This window comes from Salminus brasiliensis, chromosome 17 (assembly GCF_030463535.1).
Source record: "Salminus brasiliensis chromosome 17, fSalBra1.hap2, whole genome shotgun sequence".
NCBI classification, from domain to species: Eukaryota; Metazoa; Chordata; class Actinopteri; order Characiformes; family Bryconidae; genus Salminus; species Salminus brasiliensis.
In genome coordinates, this window is record NC_132894.1 from 28,947,036 (window position 1) to 28,972,411 (window position 25,376).

The window sequence follows — 25,376 nt, forward strand, 5'->3', positions numbered from 1 at the left end:
AAAATGCAATTAGTTTGTTAGCAGTTTTATTGAGTAGTTGTGTGTTTAATTTGTTTTTATAGTGCATGTTTACAATTATGTACACTTGTGACTATTCTAGGTTATATGGAAGATAATTACAAGTAGTTTATTAGCATAATTATTGAATACTAATGTGTGTAATTTGTTCAAATTGTAAACGTTCAGTCAATGAGAATTTGTAGTATTTCTGTTTTACAAAATGAACATTTTTGTATCATTCTGTAACAGTACAGCAAATAATAGTCACAATAGACACACTATTATTCAGTAAATATGTCTTCTACTTAATGTTTGCAGCAATTTTGTCAATAGAACTGTATATAATTTGCATATGCCCCACCCACAACTTCATTTTGGTGAGGTGGTCACCATCAACGTAACAGCCCTGCGCAACAACCCCAACTACACTGAGACCCTTTCACCAATAGGAAAATTTGCTCTTTTAGTATTTGTCTAGCAGGCTTTCAAGAAATGAAAGCCCACATATCTGGTTCAAAAAATAAAATAATCTTATTAAGAAAGAAGGGTGTGTGGTTAGTTTAGGTTGTATGTGAGTATTTGAGTGTAAGTTAGTGAAAATGACAATTAGTTTATTCGCAATTGTGTTGAATACTAGTGTGTGTAATTTTTTTAGTGCATATTGTAGGTTATATTAAAAATAATGACAATTAATTTATTAGCGGTTTTATTGAATGCTAGTGTGTGTCATATGTTGTTGTAGTGCAAGTTCAGTCAATGAGAATTTGTAGGATTTTTTTTTTTTACAAAATTACATTTTTGTATCATTCTGTAACAGTACAGCAAATAATAGTCACAATAGACACACTAGTATTCAATAAATATGTCTTCTACTTAATGTTTGTAGCAATTTTGTCAATAGAACTGTATATAATTTGCATATGCCCCACCCATAACTTCATTTTGGTGAGGTGGTCACCATCAACGTAACAGCCCTGCACAACAACCCCAACTACACTGAGACCTTTTCACCAATAGGAAAATTTGCTCTTTTAGTGTTTGTCTAGCAGGCTTTCAAAAAAACATGAAAGCCCACATATCAGGTTCAAAAAATTAAATATTCTTATTAAGAAGAATAGGCATGTGGTTAGTTTAGGTTGTATGTGAGTATTTGAGTATAAGTTAGTGAAAATGTTAGTAAGTTAGAAAATAGATAAGTTAGTGATGACTATTTTTTGGGTAGCAATTCTGTCAAATAATTGTGTGTATTTTGTTTTTGTTGTGCAAATGAATGCATTTATATGCTTAAAATACAAAATGGTTTAACTAATTAAAAGAAAAGTCCAGTGTGTTCAGTTTTTTTTAACAATTAAAAGAAACTTTTAGTACAGAAAGACCTACCGGAAAATTACTAAAAAAGCATATAGAGTTTTTGTGAATAGAGAAAACTTGTATTGGGAATTGTGGTGCACATGAATTAGGCTGTGGATGTGTCATATGTAAATTACTCTGCTTCTATTGGATTACTATGTGTCATTCTTTTTAAATATAGTACCAATGTTTTGAGTATGTACTTAATGTACCCCTCAGTGCCTAAACTGTGAGTGTATCATATGCAAATATTTCTTGATGTTCCACAGAACCTCATATGTTTACCACATTTCCCTACACCGAACTGTAGTGTAGTTCCAGTGTGCAGTGTAGCCATGTCCGTCTGACGTAGTTGATACTTAAAAGTTAATTGTTGACCCTGTCATTAGAACATCACAAATTTGATCCCCGGCTAAGATCCCTAGAAAGGTCAGAGCTCTGAGATCAGAGGAAAACGCTAGATAAATTTAACAGACTTGATTGTAGGCACTCCCTGGAAAGAGCAATTGAATATAAGAAGTAATGATGACTGTGTCAAAACGTAAGATTTAATACTTATTCAGTTGATGTGACGCACAACCTTTGAACATGCTGCTTTGGAGACTATATCAAAACAAAAACAACACTACTAACCGTCCCTAGAAACATTATACTGTTTAAGAATGCTTTAGGAAGTGTCATTATACATGGATAGAAAAATGACATGTGGCACATCTAGTATCAGACTGTGGTGATCCCAATTACAAAAGTATGAAACGTCTGGAAAACCCTTTCTGTGCTTTCTGAACAATCAATCAATTAAAGGATCTCACTGTACACCTTTGGGCGTGTCTTATGCAGATAAGGCATGATTTTTGTGTAGAATTGCCACATGTCACATTAAGTAAACTAATATTTAGAAAAAAAATGAAAACCCTGATACAGTATTTAATTATAACTCAATTAAATAAAATGTGTGACACTTGTTTCTTAAAACTTTGTTTCAGATCAGAACAACTGTATAACATTGCTGGTAGGAAGCATAAACGGAAATCTCTTTTTCTTCCATGTTTATATGTTCTCATGTCACCTTGGACTGTGGTAACCATTGCCAGTTTCTATTCCTGTGTTCTATTTTAAGCGACCATTTTTCTATGTATCCTATGTTCAACTTCTAGGTCATGTGCTAAAAGATTAGCAGCATTGACTGTGCTTTACAGTTTATCTGTCTCTCCACTAATCAGAACTAATCTGTATCTGGAGACCATAATTCAGTGACTAAATGTAAGAGCAGTAGCACATGGGAGCCAGGAGGCTAAGTTGGAGGCACATCCTGGCACACATGAGGGGAAAGTGGGAAGTGTAGAAAGAGACAATGTGACACTCCCTCTCCCACATTCCATATGCGCTCAGACATCACTGAGGGCATCATTGTATTGTCAGTCTACCAGTCTGGTAGCCGGTGTGTGCTGTCATATGCTGGAGATGGTATCCATATTCATTTTTATGTTAGTTTTTTTATATTGGAAATGACATGAATGTTAATACAAATCTAACTATACTTTAATTATAATTAATAAAAACAATAATACAGTCAAGCACATACGATTAAATGTGTGTGGGGGGGTCCTATATACTTCAGGACCGTTCTAGACAAATACTAAAAGAGCATAGTTTTTCATAATTTTTCAGAATTTCCTGCTGGTGAAGGGATCTCATTAAAGTAGGGGTTGTTCTGCAGGGCTGCTACATTGATGGTGACTTTGAACATGCTGTTGCTAATTGAATTGTTGCCTTAAAAAAAAGGTATGCTTTGTTGAACAAATTAAACAGTTTAAAATACAGATACCAAGAAACTTACACATTTCAGAAAAAATCAAATACATTAGGTTACAGTGTACATACATAAGCATGTAGCCTTGGGGGAACGACTGATACTCAATATGCAAATAGTGATGCCAGTAGCCAATGGAAAAACCCACTCAGTATTACTGAAATAGCACAGCTGCACACAGCACAGTTACAGTTGAGAAACATCAATATGAGATAACTGAGTAAATCTACTATTAGTGCAGTTTCTGGTTTTGTGTGTGTGCTGTTTTTAAGCTTGAATGGGCCAATCACTGTCCATTTACTATTGGCAACAGACTGAACTCATCTTATAAGTTGATTTAAAGTTAATCAAAAATAATAATATGTGAGATCCAGTTTTAAATATGCCAGACTTTATTTGTGTGGGTGAAAACAATGTGTGGGATTACAGTGTAGAATTGCTATGACATGAAGAATCTCAGACCCCATTTACACCTGGCCACTTCATGTCATGTATCTGGATTGTATCCTGATAAAATTTTAGCCACATGCATTTACACTGAATAGTCAAATGCGTCAGAGCTAAATCTGTATGTGTGGGATGAAATATGCAAATTTGCCTGTCATGCGGCACTAATTACTAGTGTTTTTGTTGTACTGGGAGGAGTTTTGGGTGTCATATGTGTCTTGGAGAGATGGACGTGTTTAAAGTGCTACAGCGTGAATCAAATGCGTCTCAGACCACCTCCTGAAGTGGTTTAAGTGATTGGATTTGTGCTTCAAATGTGGATCTTGCGTTCACACTTGCATTTGTATGTGGCTCAGCCTGATCCAGATATAATCCTGATACTCAAGACGCATGAAGTGACCAGGTGTGAACAGGGTCTCAGAAACACAGCAGTACTGCGGTGGTGTGTATATATATATATATATATATATATATATATATATATATATATATATATATATATGTAAACATACTTATTGAAGGATATGCATTAACATTCACTGAATTTGAATATTATTCCTTCTTCTATTAAGTTAAACATTCTGGTTATATGCTTTGCTATTGATCTGATTAAAAACCTATTATAAAAAATGTTTATTAAAACACTTTTAAATACATTTTCCTTCACTTTATGGCACTGGCACTGAATCCTAGTTGTATTTCACTGTGTGCTGTTTTAGGCTGTGGTGTAGATGGATGCTCTTTCCTTTCTGTAGCCTTTTCAAAACCATCTTGCAAAGGGTTTTTGTTTGCCGTTCCAGTACGTATGCCTCCGGCCTCATTGAGCCATTTGCAAGTCATGATATCTAGAAGTTGATTGCTACTGAGAAAATGAGAGAGGATTTTTTTTCCCCAGCCACAGACTGACTCATCCCCCCACATGATCCGAGGAAGAATTAGAAGACAGTCTCAGCCTTGCGAGGCTCATGACTGGGACTAATCGGGTGTGTGGTATTGGCACAGAATTAGCGAAGCAGATGAACTGTGACGAGACCTTTTCAACACCACACAAACACTCGTCAGAGCTGGGTGTTAATTGATCTCTGTGCTCCAGACCTCGCCTGCTTCTGTCAGAGGCTCTGCCCGCTGAATGCAGGGGTAATTAGAGCAAAGAGGAAAACTCCCCTTACACAGAGAGCAGCGGACAACAACGCTGTCCCATTGTATGATGACTGTTGAGTGATTATGAAGATACATGTTGACTGACAGACAGCCATTGTTGCCATTCTTTTTATGAGAGTCCCACGTCTCTCCGGCATATGCAGTCACTTCCATTTATTCCAAACCATAAAATCTATTCAGGCAGAGGCGAGTAATTGTTTGACTTCAACCCATTTTATGCGTAGGCATAGATAACTAGTGAAGGAATAGTGATGGCTGTATTTTTAGACTTTAGTTTTTTTGCTTTTGTATATAATATTAAGGTATGTATTATTGTTATTCACTAAGTAGATCTTTAGATTGTTAACAATGTTATTATAGTGTTGTACCAAGTGCTTTATTAGTTCTTGTTTTTTTGCTAAATATATCTACAATAGTAGCTGCACTGAATAAAATGAGGAAAATGCAAAACTTCATATCACGTTAGAGCGCCGGGATATCGATAACAGGGTTGTGGGTTCGATTCCCGGGCTCGGCAAGCTGCCACTGTTGGGTCCTTGAGCAAAGCCCTTTACCCTCTCTGCTCCCCGGGCACTGGAGTTGGCTGCCCATCGCTCTGGGTGTGTGTGTGTACTCACTGCCCCTAACACGTGTGTGTGTGTGTGTGTGTGTGTGAGAGTGTGTGTTCACTACCAGATGGGTTAAATGCGGAGGACACATTTCGCTGTACAGTGCACACTGTACAGTGACAAATACGTGCACCTTTACCTTTACCTTTACCTTTATCTGATTCTTATTCTGTAAATATTCAAATAAAACCTTGTAAATGCTTTAGTAAATCTATTTTTGTAGGTGAACAGTGGCTTGTTGTTTTGGAATGTCTGTTCAGTCATTATTACATTATTATGTAGACAAATATTTAAAACAGTACTCTACAATATGTCAATAACCAAGATTTTTATGTATAAACACGTATAAACTTCTCAGGACGCAGCAAAAATAGGGCTAAATGTTTTTTCACGTACTAATTTATCCACTCAATCATTCATGTTCTCAGTACCAGCAGTTGTTTATTGTGAGGTCCAGCCCCTGAAACCATTTGGCAAGCAGGCTGGTGTCCAAACTAGGCTGAAGGCTAACCTTAAGAGACTGGACGTTCCTTATGAGCTGGACAAACATTACCTCAGACTGCACAGCAGGAGAGGAGAAACTGCTACGTTTACAATTTTTCTGCATCCTTGACTCAGCCGTTCAGTTACATAGAGTAACAGTGTGGTTATTTATGGCATACTGGTATAACAGTTATGCCGAAATTAAAACATCATTGTATTGTCGGTCTACTGTCAGTCTCTGTTGGAGCCGGTAGCTGTCATGTGCTGTTATATGTAGGTCAAAGTAGATCAACCTTTAGGTAAATGCTTATTTTAAAACAAGTTGAGTGACTGATACAAATATGAATGAAAAAAAACATTTTTTGTTATGTGGAAGTTTTGATACAACAGTGTTTTTTTTTTATAATTTGTCAAATTTCCCTTTTTTTCTCCCAATTTTGTACTGCTAATTAACCCACCCGTTCATAGCTCCCCCAGCACTAGCAATTCTCCCATTAGACACTAGTAGGGTAAGGACTTAACACTGCTGGGCAGCCGATATGCTCTGAGGAATGCACCAGCTAACAGCCGCCCGTGCCGGACAACATTGCTTTATAAGTAATGAGGAGAGAGAGCGCCTTCTACCCACCCGGAGAGAGCATGACCTTTTGTGCTCTCTCTGAGTCTGGCCACTGATGGCAAATTGGCCACACTATCTTTGTGCTTTCATTACTCTTAAGCAATGTTGGTTAGCACAGGTGTCTGTTAGCTGGCACAGTGGGGCAAGGGGGCCCAGCTCTTTCCTCCGTGTCGGCTGCCCAGCAACTATTTTAAGGGGACAGTTCGAATATTGATATGTTTTTAATTTTGAGAACATATGGGGTCCTCCATACTTCAGAACCCTACTAGACAAATACTAAAATAGCAAGGTGATATAGGGGTCTTATTGTGGTAGGGGTTGTTATGTAAGGCTGCAACATTGACAGCATGTCTTAAATGTGGGCGTGCCATATGCAAATTTGTGTAATTCTTCTACAAAATTACTACAGATCCCACTAAATAGTACTTGAGACCTTGAAGTGATGATCAGAACGATCAGTGAACTGAATGAACTGGTGCATTACATCTTCACTACATTTTGCCACCACTTTAAAATGACGGTAAATTTGTAGCTGTCCAGTTTCCCCTTCCACAGTGTATGAAGAAACCATCATGTCATGACAGATCTGGTGACTGCAGTGCCTTATCTGTGCAAAGACATGGAGCCAACGGTATTTTTCCATGTCACATATCTTTGGTCTTAGTCATGATGTTGCATAGTTGACCCTGTAGTTGTCGTGTTGTCTAAAGGGGACCATTGGCTTTGTCTATGTTTAGACTTGTCCACAACCTCTCCTTTGGGCTGTCCAATTCCACACATTCCTGACCTAGATTCTGAACTCAGCTTAAAAAAAACAGATTGGGCATTTGAGAATAACATACAGCCTACTTAGAATCCATGACTTCCAACAAGTTCACCTTTCCCACATATGTCCCAAAACACACCAGCTTTCAGTGTGACCTAACACCTGAGCAGCCCTACGGATCAGCCCCGTGTGGATGGCCTTGTCAGCAGATTTGGAAAGAAATGCCACATAAGCAAGTCAGTGTTTTGTTGACTTGCTTGGTTCATACACTTCACTTTAATTGTGGGCTGCCATGGTAGATTGGCACTGTAGTCGTTATCTTACCTTATGCTGAGTTTGTCAGGACTCGCCTCAAATTGATGGCCTACAGTTTTATCAGCATCAGCAGTGGAAATAGCACTGATAACATGTCGATAATTAGCAGCACTGGGATTTGAACTCACACTCTCTTAATGATAAGGCAAAATTAGATACAGTCGTGCCACTGGGGAACACAAAATGAGTTTGTTTTGTTTATCTGTATCGTAGTAATCCAGGCTAAACTGGGGATGTAGGGCACAAAACCAAAAATGTAGCCAAACCTAACTATCATAAAACAAAAAATTACGACAATGGAGAATTCATAATCGAATCTGTCAGGAAAGCAGGGTTTTACTAAAACTATTGATGTAGAAAATGAAGAGACATCTAAATCTAAGATAATCATCTGATATTATCAGTTATTTGTATCAGCATTTGTAGCCCATTAAAATTAGTATTGGTTTCAGCCACAGACATTTCATAGCATTTGGGTCATACTTCCTAGATGTACTGTATTATATACATTCCTAACTGGTTGTTAGCCATGGCCAGATCGGTGGTATAGAACCTTTACAATATTCTTCCCACTCGTTCATTAAAGAACCTTTTGCTGAAAGGTTCTGCAGATTACCAAAATTGGTTCTTTGGCAAAGCTCCACCGAAACCCTTTCTGGAGTGTAGAGCTTCTTCTGTGCACCTTGTCTAAAGTGTGTGGCAGACATGCATCGCCTCATTAGTTGAATCAGAATTACTCAGGATGATTCAGAATCCCTGTGGACTAGAAACAAAGACATCCCCCCAGCCTGGAACAGGTGTGCTAGAAGGTCCTCGGGGACTCAGACAGACGGGACTTAAGAGGGAACAGATCCAACCATCTTGAAGATAATCAACTCATTAAATATCCATCACAGCGTGTTGGTTGATGTCATGCTTGTGTTTGTTTTCGATGGTCATTGGGGCAGCTTTGCTGTTTGTAAAGGACCAAAGCTTTTCTGACCGCTGCAATGAGTGCTGGGTGTTTGGTCACATGCCTTTCTTGCTAATGGTGCCTGTTCATCAATGTAAGGCCCAGCGGAAATGCAACCAACCTTATTTGTGCTCTCTGTTTTCCTGTGTGTCTTAGGTGTTACTTACAAGGCGAATGAACTAGCCTCCTCATTTTCAGACCACCTTAAACCAACCACCTCTGCGCAGGTGGTCGAACATGCCAAATGTCTGCCTATCATAAAACACAAACTGGACTCGATATCTTTTTTAAGGGTAATGCACATGTTGTTTTATGAGCCTGCCATTCATATCTTTAGATGTTAGCCCTTTGACTTATATATAATAATGCAATTTTTGTGTTTCCAAAATAGGTACATTTTGGATATTAAAGCAACAGTATGTAGTATTTTTACTTAATAATAATAACAGCTACAAAATCATGTTGCTGCTCCACTCACTGTAACAAGTAGAACAGCGTCTGTCATTGACAATTTGTTTGGCACTCATGCTACGTCACTATGTAACTTTGGTGGAGGTGTATGAGACCTCACGCAAGAGTCCTTCTCCTGTAATATTACTGTACAACCTCAGTCCACATGTGTTTCACTTCAAATGACGGTTCTATATTTTACAGCTTAACAAGAAAGGTGCTCCAAAAGGTGGGGCTCAAAAAGTGATTTCTTTTCGCTGCAGTGAATTACATTCCCCGCCTGTAGGGGGAGCCCAAGAACAAAAGACACCAATTTTCTCATAATACTGCTTTAAACATCAGGTGTTTACATCTGTTTATTGTGTGTAATAGAGACAACATTGATTTAAAAGCCTTGAAATGTTCAACATTTCACTTTTTTATTAAGGGTGGATGAATGGACTTTTTAAGTGTGAATGGGTAGGACTTAATTAACTGCCATGGGCTGAATAGGTAGATGTTAAGGTGTTGTTTTTTTTGTGACACAAACACAATGAATTTTAAAAGGGACTGAAACATACAGTGGTTTTAAAAATCTTATCAGTGTTACTAATGTAATGTATTACTTCATAAACTCTTTTATTAAAAAAATGTGTATATATATATATATATATATGGACAATTTGTTTTTCTCTTATATAGGCCCTTTAACTGCAGTACTGCAGTTTTCTTGGCACATCTATTACATCTTATCATAACCTGCAAAAAAAGACACAAAAATATTGTGATGTGTATTGTGTATTATAAACATTGTGATGTTTTTTTTTTTATAACCCCACCAAGTGACCTGTCTTTTATTTCTCCTTTTGTGGTTAAATGTGAAGCTAAATGTGATTTTAGGAGGAGCCCATCATCCATCTCTGTAGCATTATGGCAGTGTGTCTGTAGTTCTGTCCTCCCTGTAGCCTGTGATTAATTGTACTGTTTTGTATCTGTTGTGTAGCTTTATGCCAATATATACAGGCTACTAAATTCAGAGATGGTGCCGGAGGAAAGTTGGCGAGTGCACGTGAAGGTAACCCCCTCCCTCCCTCTCCTGTTTTGACCCCCTCCACCTCGGACGATGCTCCTGTCCCTTTTTCACAAATGACTCCGGCTATGCTTGTGCCCTCTAACCGTTAATCTTTGACCTTAGAAGCACTTCTTTCACAGCAATCCATTTCTTCGCTCAGCTGCGTTGCGGGTGAAGGGAATTCTGAAACGTTCACTTTTCTCCTTGCCCCTGTCCTTGTCCCTGTCCACTCCGCTCTGCCCTCCTACATCCCCCACCCCCCACACCTCTTGTGCCTACAGCAGCTACTGATCGACAGGCTGATCTGTTTGACTCTCACTGCCTCCTCCTGTCATACTGACTTTGGGCCTATGCCACGGGCCCTGATGTCTGCTTGGTCATTGTGTGAGCTGTTTTGTACTGTCCTGTACTCTTTCACTCGGAATGGGTTTGCCAGCCACGTCTACTTGCTGTGTCACGTCACTTCTGCTTCACTTTACTTTTGATATGGTTTGATTTCTGTCGATTGTTTTCTTTGTCCAATCATTACGCGGGATTGCTATGCCTGTTCTGCTGTCCCTTTTCAAAGTTCTTGGCAAGCAGGAATGCTAAAAAAGTAAATAAGCCAAAAAAAGTCAAATTCTCTAGATCATAGATCTATGAAAAGATTAATTCTGAGATCAAGATTTAATTATTTATTTATTTTTTTAAATTAATCCTTGTTATTTTTTATTCTGAAATTGCCAAGAGCACAGTGAAGTGACAGCTTCCTATGATGCAATACTGTTTTTTCCACTAGACTTTATAACAAGCTGTCATGTGTTTTCCATTCTTCTGCTTTCCCCCTTTCCTGATCCTGTCTTTCTCCATTCTCTGTGTGTTTTCTTGCTTTCAGGTGAGAATTTTGAGCAGAGTCCACTGCGGAGAACTTTTAAATCCAAAGTTCTAGCGCACTACCCTGAAAATGTGGAGTGGAATCCGTTTGACCAGGATGCAGTGGGCATGGTAAGAGATGCGAGGTTGGCCGGATATTTCGGATCCAATGCATCGTTTTCACTCAAAATTACTGTTTGAATTTTTAAATGAAATTATGAACAAAAATATGAAATCATTGTTTTTTAGTAAAAGATTTAGTAATAGTTTACCCCAGTACTGTTAACCATTGCAGTTCAGGACTTTTTAGCTGTGACTGCGCGTGAAGAACTGTGCTCTTATATACTATATAAATAAATGGTTGACATGTTAGCTAAATTTAGCGTTCTAAAAGCACCTAAATGGAGGACTTTTTGAAAACCTGGCTTCCGCCCAGCCCCAGTCAGTGCAAGGCAACAGGAACTGCAAATGCCTTAATGGTTCATGTTTTAGGTGCATTAGGTGAACATATTACCTGTTAACCCATAGAACAATAATGCACCCTCCAGTGAGCACTTTTAAAGACAATATGGATGCCAGTTAGTCTGTGCTGCCTTTTTAAAAAAAGGTCTTTGCACAAAGATCATTCCTAAAGCAACAGCATGTAGCATTTATACCTTAAAATAACCTCTTCAAAATCATGGTTATCCTCCGCTGACTTTTAACAGGGAAAATAGCATTGCTTTTGTAGCTATGCCGCTTTCGCTTCTTTATTTTGCTTTCTGTAACGATTCTGTATTACTCAGGTAGTCCAGAAAACCGTGTAGCTCAAAGCGCAAATTACAGTTCACTTCTGTAGGGGGAGCTCAGGAGCCAGAAATACCAATTCTCCATAGTGCTGCTTTAAATAGTTGAGCAAAACACCCTTGTATGTAGTATCATTATGATGACAAGACATTATGAAGACCGCGGAAGACAAGCGTCCAGGCTCTTTTCTGTCCTGGCACCAAAGTGGTGGAACGAGCTTCCCTTGGGTGTCCGAATGGCCGAGTCACTCGCTGTCTTTAAACGCAGACTGAAGACCCTCCTCTTCAGAGAGTACTTGGACGAATATGGTCACCTTACTGACTTGTGTTTAGTAGTGTCTAAACTTAGAGGTATCTTAACTATTAGTCTATTCTAACTAGCTAAGGTTTTTCTTGGGTAAATAGCAAAGCACTTTTGTAAGTCGCTCTGTATAAGAGCGTCTGCTAAATGCTTTAAATGTAAATGTAAATTATGATGTCTTTAATTTAACTTCATTAAATTTATGCTCAATCCAAACTGTTTTTTAAAAGTAACACAATAATACTTTTTTTTTTTTATATTTTATATTTTTTATTTCAAACATAGTTGCCTCATTTGAATACCTGATTAGGCAACTAAATACTAAGACAAATTTGGATATCCATATATTTTGACAACCACATCCATCCCTGAACCCATGGAATGAAAACCCTGTGGCATGTGATAAGTGTCTAATAGTGTCTTGTGTCCGCCTTATCCCGCAGCTCTGCATGCCCAAGGGCCTGTCCTTCCGCACTCAGGCGGACTCGCGTGAGCCCCAGTTCCACTCCTTCATCATCACGCGTGAGGACGGCTCGCGCACCTACGGCTTCGCCCTCACCTTCTTTGAGGAGGTGACCAGCAAGCAGATCTGCAGCGCCATGCAGACACTTTACCACATGCACAATGCCGAGCAGTACGACATCCTGCACACGCCGGGGACCGAGGAGGCCCGGCCGTCTCACGGTGCCCAGCTGCATGCTGCTCCCGCCATCTCACGCCTGCAGCGCTTCAACTCCTATGACATCAGCCGTGACACGCTCTACGTGTCCAAGTGCATCTGCCTGATCACACCCATGGCCTTCGCCCAGGCCTGCCGGAAGGTCCTGGAGCAGCTGCACCGGGCCGTCACCTCGCCACAGCCGCCACCACTGCCGCTGGAGAGCTACGTCTACAACTTCCTGTACGAGGTGCCACTGCCGCCCGCTGGCCGCTCGCTCAAATTCTCAGGCGTGTATGGGGCCGTGGTGTGTCAGAGGCCCAGCACCTCCGAGCTGCCGCTCTTTGACTTCCCCATGCGTGAGATGTTCGAGCTACTGGGCGTGGAGAACGTGCTGCAGCTGTTCACCTGCGCCCTGCTGGAGATCCAGATCCTGCTCTACTCCCAACGTGAGTCCAGTGATATGCCGCTGCACCTGGCTGTTTTTTCACTGTCTTACCTGCTACTCCTATATACTTCCGTAGCTGTGGGATTAGAGTCATTGATTAGTATAGTAGTTCCGGTCATGGAGATCCTAAAGTGCCGTGTTTACCTTTTAATGGGACCAAAAGTTCCTCTTCTTCGATGACCTCGCCCAGAGAACCTTTTGTGGCATATTTGTTTTTAAGAATGTAGTGCTCTCCTCCAAGTGTGTTCAACAGCATTTGTAACCCTCTACATGTAAATGTTGTAATTATCTGTAATGCAAATCCAGAGAGATTAAGTTCTACACTCCCATGTTCTACCCTCTATTAGATTTTTGTCCTACATTCCACAGAAATCGACATTCGCCCACAACTCCCATGTTGCCGCATCCCTAGTTTTAACCCCCTGAGACATGTTTTAACCCTCTTACGTCCTGAGCTATAGCTCACTGCTTATATATGGCAGACAAGCGAATGGTATTTATAGCAGGTAAATCCAGGTTAACACTGAATTACGAGTGACTAGGCTGCAGAACACTCAGTGATAGTTCAAGATACGAATGATTACATAAGCCGCGGTGATGTCAGCCTCTATAATGTCAGAGCATGTTATAATTGATTCTTCTAGACAGCATCTGCAGAGTGATGTCAGAGTCTTCAGTCAGAAAGCCATTTTCATTTTTCATCTTCTCACACTGAGCCGTAGTAGCTTCTAATAGTCCATCTGTAGATTTAGGGGAAATGAGTGTGAAGAGCAGAGTAACTCAGCAAGCAGCTGAATTCTTTCCTTCCCTGAGGGATTATATAACGTATTGACTTGTTGCATGAAAGCATGCTGTGCAAATGTTAGTTTCTGCTAATGGCCCAGGTTCTAGCCCAGCCTGTGGGGGCTGATGTAAGCTAAAGGGGTAAACAGACTGATTTAGCAGTGTACTGTGAAGAGTTCTCTCTCTCTCTCTGTCTCCCTGTGTATGTGTGTGCCTTGTTCTCTTCCAGTCTTGGAAGCCCTCACTTCATGTTCAGCCACTTAAAATACATTAAATGACACAGTCTCTTTATTAGATCTCTACACTAATCCCTGCATTAATCTATTTAATGTGCAACTCATGTATAACTTCTACTTGTGAGGAATGAAATGAGCCTAAATCCTGCTGTGATGTTCCTTTAGGTCATAATAATTATTAGAAACAACACAGATTTGAAATTTGTTATCTTTGTAGGACACATGGTTTATACTATCCATATTTAGACATTCTAGTCAATTTAGTTGTGGGTAATATGACAATATTTATTTTTTTTGTGAGAATTTACTTTACACAATATCTTTTTGTAATAACAAACATGTCATTTCATCTGTAAAAACTGTCTACATTTTAGAATTTCAATATTTTGCTATTTATTTTGAATATTTCACACACCACACAAAATAGAACCCCCCCCCTCCCAAAACCATCCCTACAACCTACAGTCTGTCACCAGGGCTTAGCCTGAGCATTTGGTGTGTTTAAAAGGTAAAAAAAGGTGCACATATTTGTCACTGTACAGTGTGCACTGTACAGCGAAATGTGTCCTCTGCATTTAACCCATCTGTGGTAGTGAACATACACATACACACACACTAGTGAACTAGGGGCAGTGAGTACACACACCCAGGGTGGGCGGCCAACTCCAGCGCCCAGGGAGCAAAGAGGGTAAAGGGCCTTGCTCAGGGGCCCAACAGTGGCAGCTTGCAGAGCCCGGGAATTGAACCCACAACCCTGTTATCGATAGTCTGGTGCTCTAACCGCTGAGCCACCTCAGAAAGCATTTTCTCCGCTTATTCTCAGGTCAGACCTGTCAGGAGAAGGTCCTGTGTTCTGAACTAGTGCAGATTTCTGTGCAGTTTAACTTGGAGTAACGGCAGATATGGCATTTGTTCATAGTTGTAATAATTATTTGGGAAACATACCAGGTTGATCTTCACCCTCAGAGCTGTTTAGCACCAACTTGCGGAGTACACCCAATAGCTGGGTCGGATTGAGGTCAGATCATGTTCTGACCACAAACCGCATCTGAATGCAACAGCTGTATTCACACTTGGCCAAACAAATCACACCAGGGTCTGATTAAACCAGACTATAAAGTGCAGGTGTAAAAACTTAAACAACTTAAACTTAAACAAAATCATTTAAATAAATAGCACTATTAAAAAAAAAATGTAAGCCACTTTAATAAATCAACAAAAATAAATACCATAAAACATATTGTGTTAAAAATGTTACGACTAAAAAAGTGTTCATATCACAGTTTTTATCACAGTTAGGACTGTAAAAGTGTTTTCACGGTTTTTCACGGTGTGTGATCAGACAGTTACCTCACCGTCAACTTTTCCTAAATACAGATTCAAATCCGTTTCCTTTCTGTCCTAAGTTAAAGTCCCTTAAACGGTTACCCAGTTTAAGCAAGGTGAAACAAACTAGAGCAACCAGCCTTGCATTTCGTCCAGCACACCTAGATGTGGGCTTCGCCGTGCTGGTACACCAATGTGCAGTACAAGTCTGTTGTAAGTACATTCTACATTGCTAGTTAGCAATATTACACACGATAACTACCAAACATGAAAATCAGGATAATGCCGGCCACAAACAAACCACATCAGTTTCACAAACATCTGACAGATTTTGGTCAGTTGCTTTGTTCTGAATGAAGTTATGTATATACGTTCTGTCACCAATGTTAGCAGCTAATCATCAGACAGTGTGTGATGAACGGAGCTGTGAACTGTATGCCTCAGAGCTGCACTGGCTGGTGTTTGTTTATTTATTTTTTTAACTCTGTAAGCACCTTCACAAACACAGTTCACTCACTGACAATGACAACGGGATATCATTGGGAGGTGAGATTTAGTAAGAGGTGAGATTGGGAGGTGAGATTTAATTTAAAAAATAATTTGACCTACTGTTTATTCAAACAATTTAATTGTATCCAATGAAATTTCTTGTTTTGGTATTTCAGTACTTCACACTCACCAAAAACGTGCAAATGTTGGTGTTTATATTTCATATTAATGTGTAGACACCTATTTGTGTGTTTGTAGAGCGTTTCTGATTCACCCTGAATCGCTATATAATATTTTTGCCACATTGTCCATGCCAGTTGTGGGCTTGACATGTCTTATAAACACATTATGTTGAAGTACAGTATGACCTGATACCAAAAGTTTTCAGAAGACTCTTTGAGATCATTAAAGCTCCTATGACAGGAAAACTTTAAAAAACATGAAAAAATTTAAAAATTAAAAAACATGAAGATTGTTGGGGTTAAGAATGCTAGAACAGAAATGCAGTTTCTTGAACACAGTAGTATTTTGTTAAATTAGTAACTTGATTTAATTCACTGTTTTCTTAACTGTTATTTGAGTACTGTTACCTTTAATTTAGTAACATTTTTACAGTGTAGGGGTGGACACCACCCCTTCTCCAGTATGGGACCCTAGGGTCAGCAAATGTCTCCTGCACATTCTAACGTCTGTGACCATAAGAACACATCCTAGTGTTGTTTGTAAGGCGCTGCATTTCAGGAAATCATCCATCTGTCTGGATGTTGTGCACTAATGGAGCATTGTTTTATGGCCAGATCAGTAAAGAGACATTTCGTTTTTTTCTTCTCAAATCTGCTGTTAGCTTATTCTCTTAAAATATAATGGGTTTTTCAAATGGTTATTTGAGCCATGCCAAAGAAGACCCATTTTTGGTTCAATAAGGAACCAGTGTGAAGAAAAACCTTAATATTGCTAATATAAACCCCTTTACATCCAGTGAAGGTTCGTTAGACCTTTAAAAGGTTCTTTTATTACAAACATGCTTCTTAATGCAACCAAAATAGCTTCTTTGATGGCTCATTCGCTCAAAGAATCGTTTGAAGCACCTTTATTTGAAGTGTACTGCATTTGAACACCTTTCTTTCAGATGTTCCCTGAGACTCGGTACAGTCTATTATAAATAGGTGTAGTTTGTTATATTCGTCTTGCATAATACCTCATGAAATAGGCTGGCACTTGTTTGGTTCAGCTGTCAGCTTTCTGACTATTCACGTTTGATGGAGGACAAAAAAGTCCTCCGATGATGGTTGTAGGCGCAATAGGAAAGTGCACCGGATGCCAGTTGACGAATTCATCAGCAGATGTGGTGGTCATATCTATTACAGCAACAAGGAAGGGCAAGAGCTCGACAAAACGTCAGGAGGCTGCTTGGGTGCTTCGGTGGGGTGTTGCCTAGCAACCTACCCCTAATCGAGGAGGACGGTGGTGATGCAGCAGAAATATGATTGGCTAGAAATGACATCATCTTTTTTTTTTTTCAGAAGGCTTATCGGCACAGCAGAATGTGCGAGGAGTGTGAGATTCCAAGCGAAAAGCGTGTCATTAGATGGAGATTCACGCACACACATACACAAACACACGACCAGGCTAAGGGATGGTCTCTACAAAAAAGGAGATGGCTCTTAGGGTTGGTCTATAAATAGTAAGCTAATTCATAGCTTAGATTCAGAAGGCCCTGGCAAATGTCTCTCCCACATACACCCGTCCTTTAGACAAGCATCTCTCAGCGTTGCTCTTGCCCTGCAGTTAAAACAAATGGAAATATGGCATCTATCAGTTTGCATCTGCCTCTTGTCAGTGTTCTGTACTGTAGCTGACCTTCCTATTCAAAGCACTGAGAAGGATTATCTTTATATCTTGGATGAAGTTCGCTATACAAGATGTGGAAAATAGCGGAGGCCTCAAATTAATTTACTTCAGTTATTGGATGATGAAGAGACAAGTGATCTGATTAAGGTGTGTTATTTCCATAAATTGCCACAGATAAGAAGTGTATATGACAGGAAGAGTATGTGTGTGTATGTGTGTGTGTGAATAGGTCTATTGTTGGACCTCAGGGTCAGAGCCCAGTGGATAGATTAGTATTCCTGACACTGGCCTTTTTTGTCCTGGGAAAAATCCCCTAAGGGGAGTACAGCGTAAAGAGCAGCAACAACTGAAATAGATGTTTCCAAAAAATGTACGAGAAAGGGTTCTCTAGTAAAAGCAGGGCTTATATATAGAACCATCACAACTCAAGAGACTGTTTAAAGCCTAAATGATTCTTTGTAGTGCAGAAAAAACTTATTTTAGGTGCTACAGTTGATGCCACACTTTATGATGGTTAGTTATAGTTATTTAGTTATAGTCCTCATTCTGTAGTCAGTTGCATGTAGAAGTGGGCGATATGGCAGAAAAAATATTGTATCATTGTACAAGTGGAGCTATGAAATAACAAAAAGGCTTGAAGATCTTCCTCCCTAATCTAATGTCCTATAAATACCATCTATACCCTGTTCATGTGTTTACGATAGGTCAGCGCAACCCTCCACCACCCCATCTCCTCTCTTTTAACCCAGTCATCTGTTCTTCCTGGCTCTACTTATTAGAGGGGTCTGGCTTTCTACCACAAAGCAGAACCAAAGCCACCCGGAGTGCAGCTTAAAGTCCTCCGAGTTCTCTCCCGTCTCTTACAGTCTTCTCCCAAATCATCATAAGCTGAGAACAGTGTGTATAGTGATTTTTGATGCAGGATAATGCATTAGATTCATTAGAAGCAAGATTTTAAAGACTTAAGCTTTGAAGCTATTGCTTATTACAATAACAAAGTTTATTACTACAATAGTATTTTTGCCAAACTCTTGCCCACCTCAAGTGTCATGCCCATATTACAAGGTTTAGTTTTTTTTCTCTATGGGGAAAATGAATGCTGTTTTTGAAAATCACTGCCTTCATGCCCTGTGGTAAACAAAAAAAATCTATATTAATCATTTTGCCACATCAATTTCATCACTTTTCCTTCCAACGTAACTGGATCCTCTGACTCTCAAGGTTGTTAAGTAAGCTAACACTGCTGCACATTGAACTGACTTCATAAGACATGAGGCAACTTCATCAGAATACCCCAAACAAACCAGCAATCTTTACTGAATGTGATAGTTAAGCTGCTTTGGGAGTAGTAGAGTACAGTTTGTGTAGTTGATGTTAGTTGTGAATTTTAATAGTAGACTTACTTTCTTACGACGTTGTTTCAGTGTGCAGGAGTGTTGGCTCGCTTTTAGCATACTTGTAGCAGTATTTCAGTTTTGACTGATAACATAAAGGCACTGTAAAAGAGAAGACCAGCCAACAGTTGAAATATGAATGGCAGTTCTCGTAACACATCTGTTTACACATCAAGTTATTCATGAGATTTTTGTCAGATTTTGTATGTGGTTTAAATATTTGTTAAAATGGTAATCTGACCTCCTATTGCAGTTATTATTATTACTACATTTACATTTATGGCATTTAGCAGACACTCTTATCCAGAGCGACTTACAAGGTCACTCGTATTACAGAGGAGGGCCAACGTAGTGTTAGGAGTCTTGCCCAAGGACTCTTATTGGTGTAGCGCAGCATAGTCACCCAGACCGGGAATCGAACCCTGGTCTCCCACATGGTGTTGTTGTAACTCAATGGCAGGTGGTGGTGTTATCTGTTGCGCCACACCAACCACTATTACTATTATTATTATTATTACTATTATTATTAGTGTAGTACTAATAGTAGTAAGCCAATTACCATTGTATATAGTTCGACAGTGGTAGGTTATCGCTCACAGTGTTGTGGGTTCAATACCCAGGTCTACTACATTGCCACTGTTGGGCCGTTAAGCAAGGCACCCAACCCCTCTCTGCTCCAGGGGTGGTGTAGCATGGTTGACCCTGGCTTTCTAAGTTGGGATATGTGAAGAAATTAATTTTGTTCTGCACAAATGTATAAGTAAAGTAAAATAACAATAAAAGCACCCTCTTCTTTCAGAACCTTCTTAAAGTCTCTGTACAGCACCTAAAAGGTATCCACTACTGTTACAAGTCATAGAACATTTTACTGGTACTGGGGCATTTTTTGTTAAGTGCATCTTGAATTCATAATTCCTATTGTTTTGGGAACATTTATTAGAGTACACAGCTTGGAAATAAATGTACACTGCCGTTAGTCCACTTGTTCCACTGTCTATAAAAATAGAACACCCACTTGAAGTGTAGTATTTTACACCTTCCCTCATGTATTCACATGGGCACTATCAGTGCATTTTTACCAAGCGTGGTTATTAAGCATGGTGTATGCTTTCAGTATGTGGAAATCTAGAAGGCCAGTCTCATTCAAACTACATAGCTGTGCAGAAGCTTGTTAAAAAGCCTTGATTCTCAGAAAGAAAAGTAGGGATTATGGAATGTTTTTCAGCATAAATAAAATAACACTCAAAATCTATTGCTGAGATTCTTGTTTTTTTTTGTTTTTAAAAAACAGATTTCAACAAAGAAGTGGAAACAGGAAACAACCAAATGCTATGCTTAGTACTTAATGGTATTTTTATTTTGGGTTAGTCTTGAAATGTACTAAATGTCAAATTTACTTTCTTCCTTACTCAAGAGCTACATTACTAGTGTATGTATTGCTATTGTTGCTTATACCCACCAATAGGTGTGTAAGAAATATTGATGTATCAGAGTGTCATGATTTCTTTTTTTAATTTTTTAATCTTCATGCAGAGGTTCGTGGCAGACAGTTATGCATTTTGGTTTATGTTGAAACCTCAACCACTAGATAGCAAAGACTACATAAAAAGGAAACATAAAAAGTTTTATATGGCCAGGTTGCAAAGATCACAATATATAGCTTTGCTTATACACTGAGAAAAATGTCACTGTACCGTTAAACTTTCAGACATTCAAATATATCACAATATATTTAATTGTAACCCGTCTCGTTACATATAGTCTACATATAGTCTACAGTTAGCATCAGTTATAGTATGTGCCTAAATATTCAAACACCTGCTGCAAAAGATTTGAGTTATTAAGCAATCCCAAATAGACTTGCTTAAGTGGGTTCTAATAAAAATGGTGACACTTTGCTTAAGTAATATTTTTCTGGAAGTGGTCTTACTCTGGTGGCTTTCTGTGTGTGTTGTGCAGATTACCAGCGGCTGATGACTGTGGCCGAGAGCATCACGGCCTTAATGTTCCCGTTCCAGTGGCAGCATGTCTATGTGCCCATCCTGCCTGCCTCACTGCTGCACTTTCTGGACGCGCCTGTGCCCTACCTCATGGGCCTTCACTCCAACGGTCAGGACGACCGCACCAAACTGGAGCTGCCTCAGGAGGTCAGTGGAGTGCACACACAAACACAGGGAATAATTAAGGTGAAGAGTGTTATAAAAGGTCAATAATTCCAGCACAGGGAGGATAGCACAGAGCTGGAATGGTCACTCTTATTTGTCCTAGTAAGAATCCAAAAGGAATTATGAAATCATAGTCCAGTGTTTTGATCTACAGGGCCAGGGAAGTTACAAAGAGTTGCAAGGTCGGCAGACTACTGGCGTACTTACTAAAGGAGATGTGGTCACATATGTCATCTAGGTATGGTGTCAGTTAGACTTACAAGACGTTATCCACAATACATATTCCCTGTATAGGGGCAGTTTTGTGTACATATGGGCTGCACCAGGCCTGTACTGTTCTGTTTGGAATGATTTATGCTTGGATCTGAGTTCTGGCCACAGAGCACACTGCATATGATAAAAAGATCCAATTTCCAATTGAGGCTATTTTGCATATTACAGCCTTTTGCATTGCAGGGATAGCAATATTGCCGACAACAGATAACCCATATATTGTGTAGCCTAGGTTTAGCCGCTGCTAAGAGTAAAACCATGCTCCACCTGCATGCTGAAACGTTCTCTCATCTGCTGTCTTCTGTAAGGCAGTTGAATTTTGTTCAAATCATTAGTCTTGGTTTTAAAAAAGTGCCTGTCAGAAGCAATATCCTGCCCCTCTAATTCAGAGGCATGTGCTTTCTCTCTGTGAACTGGACTTGCAAGATATTCCCCCTAGAAGCACATCTTATCGGTCTCTCATCTCCCGCCTTATATTTGGACCACAGTAATGGGCTAAAGTGGTCTAATCTGAGAAGAAAATCACTGAGGCTTAACTAACAGATTAGATATCATCTTTTGTCTAGACTCATTTTGTCCTTGAGCTCCATAATTGCTGCTCTGAAAATCCCTGGAAAAGCAGCTATATATGACTTTTGTGATTCTAAGTAGACCTGACCTGAATAAGTGGAGCATTGTATTTATTTTACCTTTTAGGTTTTTTCAAAGTTTAATCAAACCAGAATTAATAGGAGATTTTAAAGACTCACCCTCAAGATACATCTCATACTGTACAGGGTGATGGGTGATGTAGGTAATTTCCTGGGTTTATATGTGTGGAAGCAAAGAGAGAATCAAATTCTGTCATATCCAAAAGCTCTTTTTCATATAGAGTGTGTGCTTGTACTTGTGCCAGTTTTGCTCTTACACACTCGGAGCATATCCAGCAAGAGATGCCATTATATGTGACGGTGGTGAATTTGTGAATGATGATTTTATTAAATCATCTTATAGCTTCATTCATCAGTGAGTGCTTTTCTTCACCTACTCAGACCACATTCTCATTATGAAATTATTGCTGTGATGCGAAAAGCTATTTGCCCGACAGTTTTATGTAACAGGACTATGAACACAAAGTACAGTCATAAGTGCCGTTCAGTTAAAGGGTTTTTAGATGAACATCTTTTTCTGAATACGAGTCTCAGTTGCAGTAATGTGCCATTGCTGTTGACATTCATCTCCTTTATCTATAATTATGCACTTTCAAAGTTCAGGTCAGCACTGGAATGTTGTTTGTATATCATGTATGGCCACCTAGTGGACAGGCCCAGCATCCCATGTTTAATGTCATGAAGAAGACCAGCAGCATGTTGCTTGATTCTTTCAGTTTTACCTGCTTCAACATTCATTAAATGTTTTTTCTATCTCAGGCCAATCTGTGCTTTGTCGACATTGACAACCATTTCATCGAGCTTCCTGAGGACTTGCCCCAGTTCCCCAACAAGCTGGAATTCATCCAGGAGATATCTGAGGTTCTAATGTTGTTTGGGGTGTCCCCAGAAGGCAATGTGCACTGTACTGAGGGTCCCGCCAAACTGAAGGGATTCCGCTCGGCTGACATGGCGTCCGACAAGCGCAACGGCAACCTGGCCAGCTCCCCGCTAAACTCCTACCTGCTTAAAGAGAACCAGACCATCGCCCGTCTGCAGGCGCTGGTGAAGAGGACCGGAGTTAGCCTGGAGAAGGTAAGCCTTCAGAACGGCTGTCCTGGAATAGTCTGGGGAAATGATTTCCTAAAAAAAAAGTGTGAACCCTAAAAATCATGCAAAAACCTTGCATCTCCAAAATTGTACCTTTACAGGATAAGAATAAAACCTTCCTAACATTCAGTGGAAGTCAATGTAAAAATATTTGAAGCCACCATTTTTATTGGTCCATTCATTAGGAAAATGGGACGCATTGTAAAGTACAACTGTCTGCAGTCCTTTATTCCCTACCAGTGAGCACTAATGATAACAAACTGATGATAACTGGTGTCGCTTAACAAGCAACACATGAGTCACCACAAAGCCTAATTGTTTTTCTGATGTAAATCCAGATGTGGAGATGTGATCTTATTATATGGCAGTCCTAGTTTTTAGATACTGTAGTTAACACATGAACCAGACAGATTCTTAGGAAGTAGTGGTCCTAACTCTCTGCAGGGTAAGCTGCTTAAAACCACGCTGTTTCTGAAGGGAAAGGATTGACCTGATAGTCTGAAAATAGTCTGGTCAGACAGTTAGTAAGAGTTTCTCAGTTGAACTTGCTTTCACAGACTGTGCCGTTCTTCAGCTTGCTAGTGCAGACCATGCCTTCAGCATGATGATTTGGAGGCAACAGTAAAAGAGGGGAGAGAACTCTGTTGGTAGTGGCTTCTGCTTGGTGATTTCCAGAACTGTAAACCCTATCTATACTACAGTTTTTGTGCTAATGTAACTAGTTAGAGTTTAGGAAGACCCACAACCAGTAGCACAATATGCATGGAGTGAGGTTTACAGTGCTAATGATCCTTTGGATTCTCCCTAGGAGAACCCTAACCCTAAAGAATGGGGGTTTATTTAAAAGCTAATTTTGTTATGTTGAGTTACAGAGCCTTTTAAAAGTTTAAAGACCCTAAATAGTGCAAAGACTGTACCAAAGTTGAGGGTTATTTTTAGAAGCATTGAAGAACAGTTTTCTTTAAGGGTGTATTTGTGTTTCTGTCTTTCTGCCTCTCCCCAGTGGGATGAGAAGGCTTGTGAGGAGACTTGTGTATGTTTTTACTGCTTTCTCCTCCAGTGTGCCCCTCCCATAGCCGGAGCACAGAGTCTCTAGGGAACCCACCCCGTTGGCCACAGAGATCAAAACAAATTCACACACTTCCTTTCCCAGGCTCCTATCGCCCCAGGCAGCGTGTTACCAAGGAGATAAGATAACTGGCTCGCTGACTTTGAATCAGCCTTGTCTTTCACACCCTTTCTGTCCTTCTTTCCTGTCATCTCACTCTACCTGGGTGTACCTGGGTTCTGAAAGACAGTGTGTTAGAGAACTTGACAGTGATAGCAGTGCTTTGTTATCTTCACTCTTCTTCTCAGCAACTTGAAGTCAGGAATAGATGTGGTTATTTAAAAATATGAATATCTAATCCTATTAGTTAGTTTGCTTAAAAAATGAGATAGGAAAGGAAGATAAGAAAGGGATAGCAAGACACAGATGCAAAAACGTAGATAAATTAACCACTATATACACAATATAAATAATAGAAGTAAAAAAGCAATAACAGTATTATTTACAGATGTAACAATAATTATCTTGCAACTTTGAATGAATGTGGATGTGTTTGTGAACATGCTGTATCTAATGCTCTTTGTCTCTCTCTCTTTCTCTCTCTCTCTCTGTGAATATATCAGCTGGATGTGAAGGAGAACGCTAGCAGTAATAAGGATCTAAAGGTACAGTGTGATGAGGAGGAGCTGAAGATGCACCAGCTGAACATTCAGGTGCGGGAGGTCTTCGCTAACCGCTTCACGCAGATGTTCGCTGACTACGAGGTCTTCGTCATCCAGCCCAGCCAGGACAAAGAGTCCTGGTTCAGCAACCGTGACCAGATGCAGAACTTTGACAAGGTGAACATCTGCTTTAATTCTACAAACTGTTTTCTGCCTCAGACAGTGACAGTGATGCATAGGCAGTGCTACCTAATTTTGTTGTCCACTGCTAACTAACTGTGAACAATGAAAAGAGTGATGCTATAGAAGAATCTTTTTTAGTTCCATAAGATACAATACTTGTACAAAAAA

At 39.7% G+C, this 25,376-nt stretch overlaps 1 protein-coding gene and 3 non-coding genes across 5 annotated transcripts in view; 3 read left to right on the forward strand and 1 right to left on the reverse strand.

Annotated features, from left to right (window-relative positions):
* Positions 1–25,376, forward strand: part of dennd5a (DENN/MADD domain containing 5A) — a 58,222-nt gene that overhangs the window by 18,956 nt on the left and 13,890 nt on the right. The window contains exons 2-7 of one of the 2 annotated variants that reach the window (XM_072659872.1): positions 9,947–10,018; positions 10,890–10,999; positions 12,397–13,060; positions 21,098–21,285; positions 22,986–23,300; positions 24,987–25,202. In XM_072659872.1, the coding sequence (XP_072515973.1) occupies positions 9,947–10,018; positions 10,890–10,999; positions 12,397–13,060; positions 21,098–21,285; positions 22,986–23,300; positions 24,987–25,202 (1,565 nt within the window). The remainder of the gene's footprint in view (positions 1–9,946; positions 10,019–10,889; positions 11,000–12,396; positions 13,061–21,097; positions 21,286–22,985; positions 23,301–24,986; positions 25,203–25,376) is intronic. The other variant, XM_072659873.1, reaches the window with a different exon arrangement.
* On the forward strand, positions 450–504 carry LOC140538613 (U7 small nuclear RNA). Its single transcript, XR_011977779.1, has one exon. It is a non-coding gene; the product is annotated as a U7 small nuclear RNA (small nuclear RNA).
* Positions 1,018–1,075, forward strand: LOC140538614 (U7 small nuclear RNA). The gene has a single exon (XR_011977780.1). It is a non-coding gene; the product is annotated as a U7 small nuclear RNA (small nuclear RNA).
* On the reverse strand, positions 2,952–3,009 carry LOC140538621 (U7 small nuclear RNA). The gene has a single exon (XR_011977784.1). It is a non-coding gene; the product is annotated as a U7 small nuclear RNA (small nuclear RNA).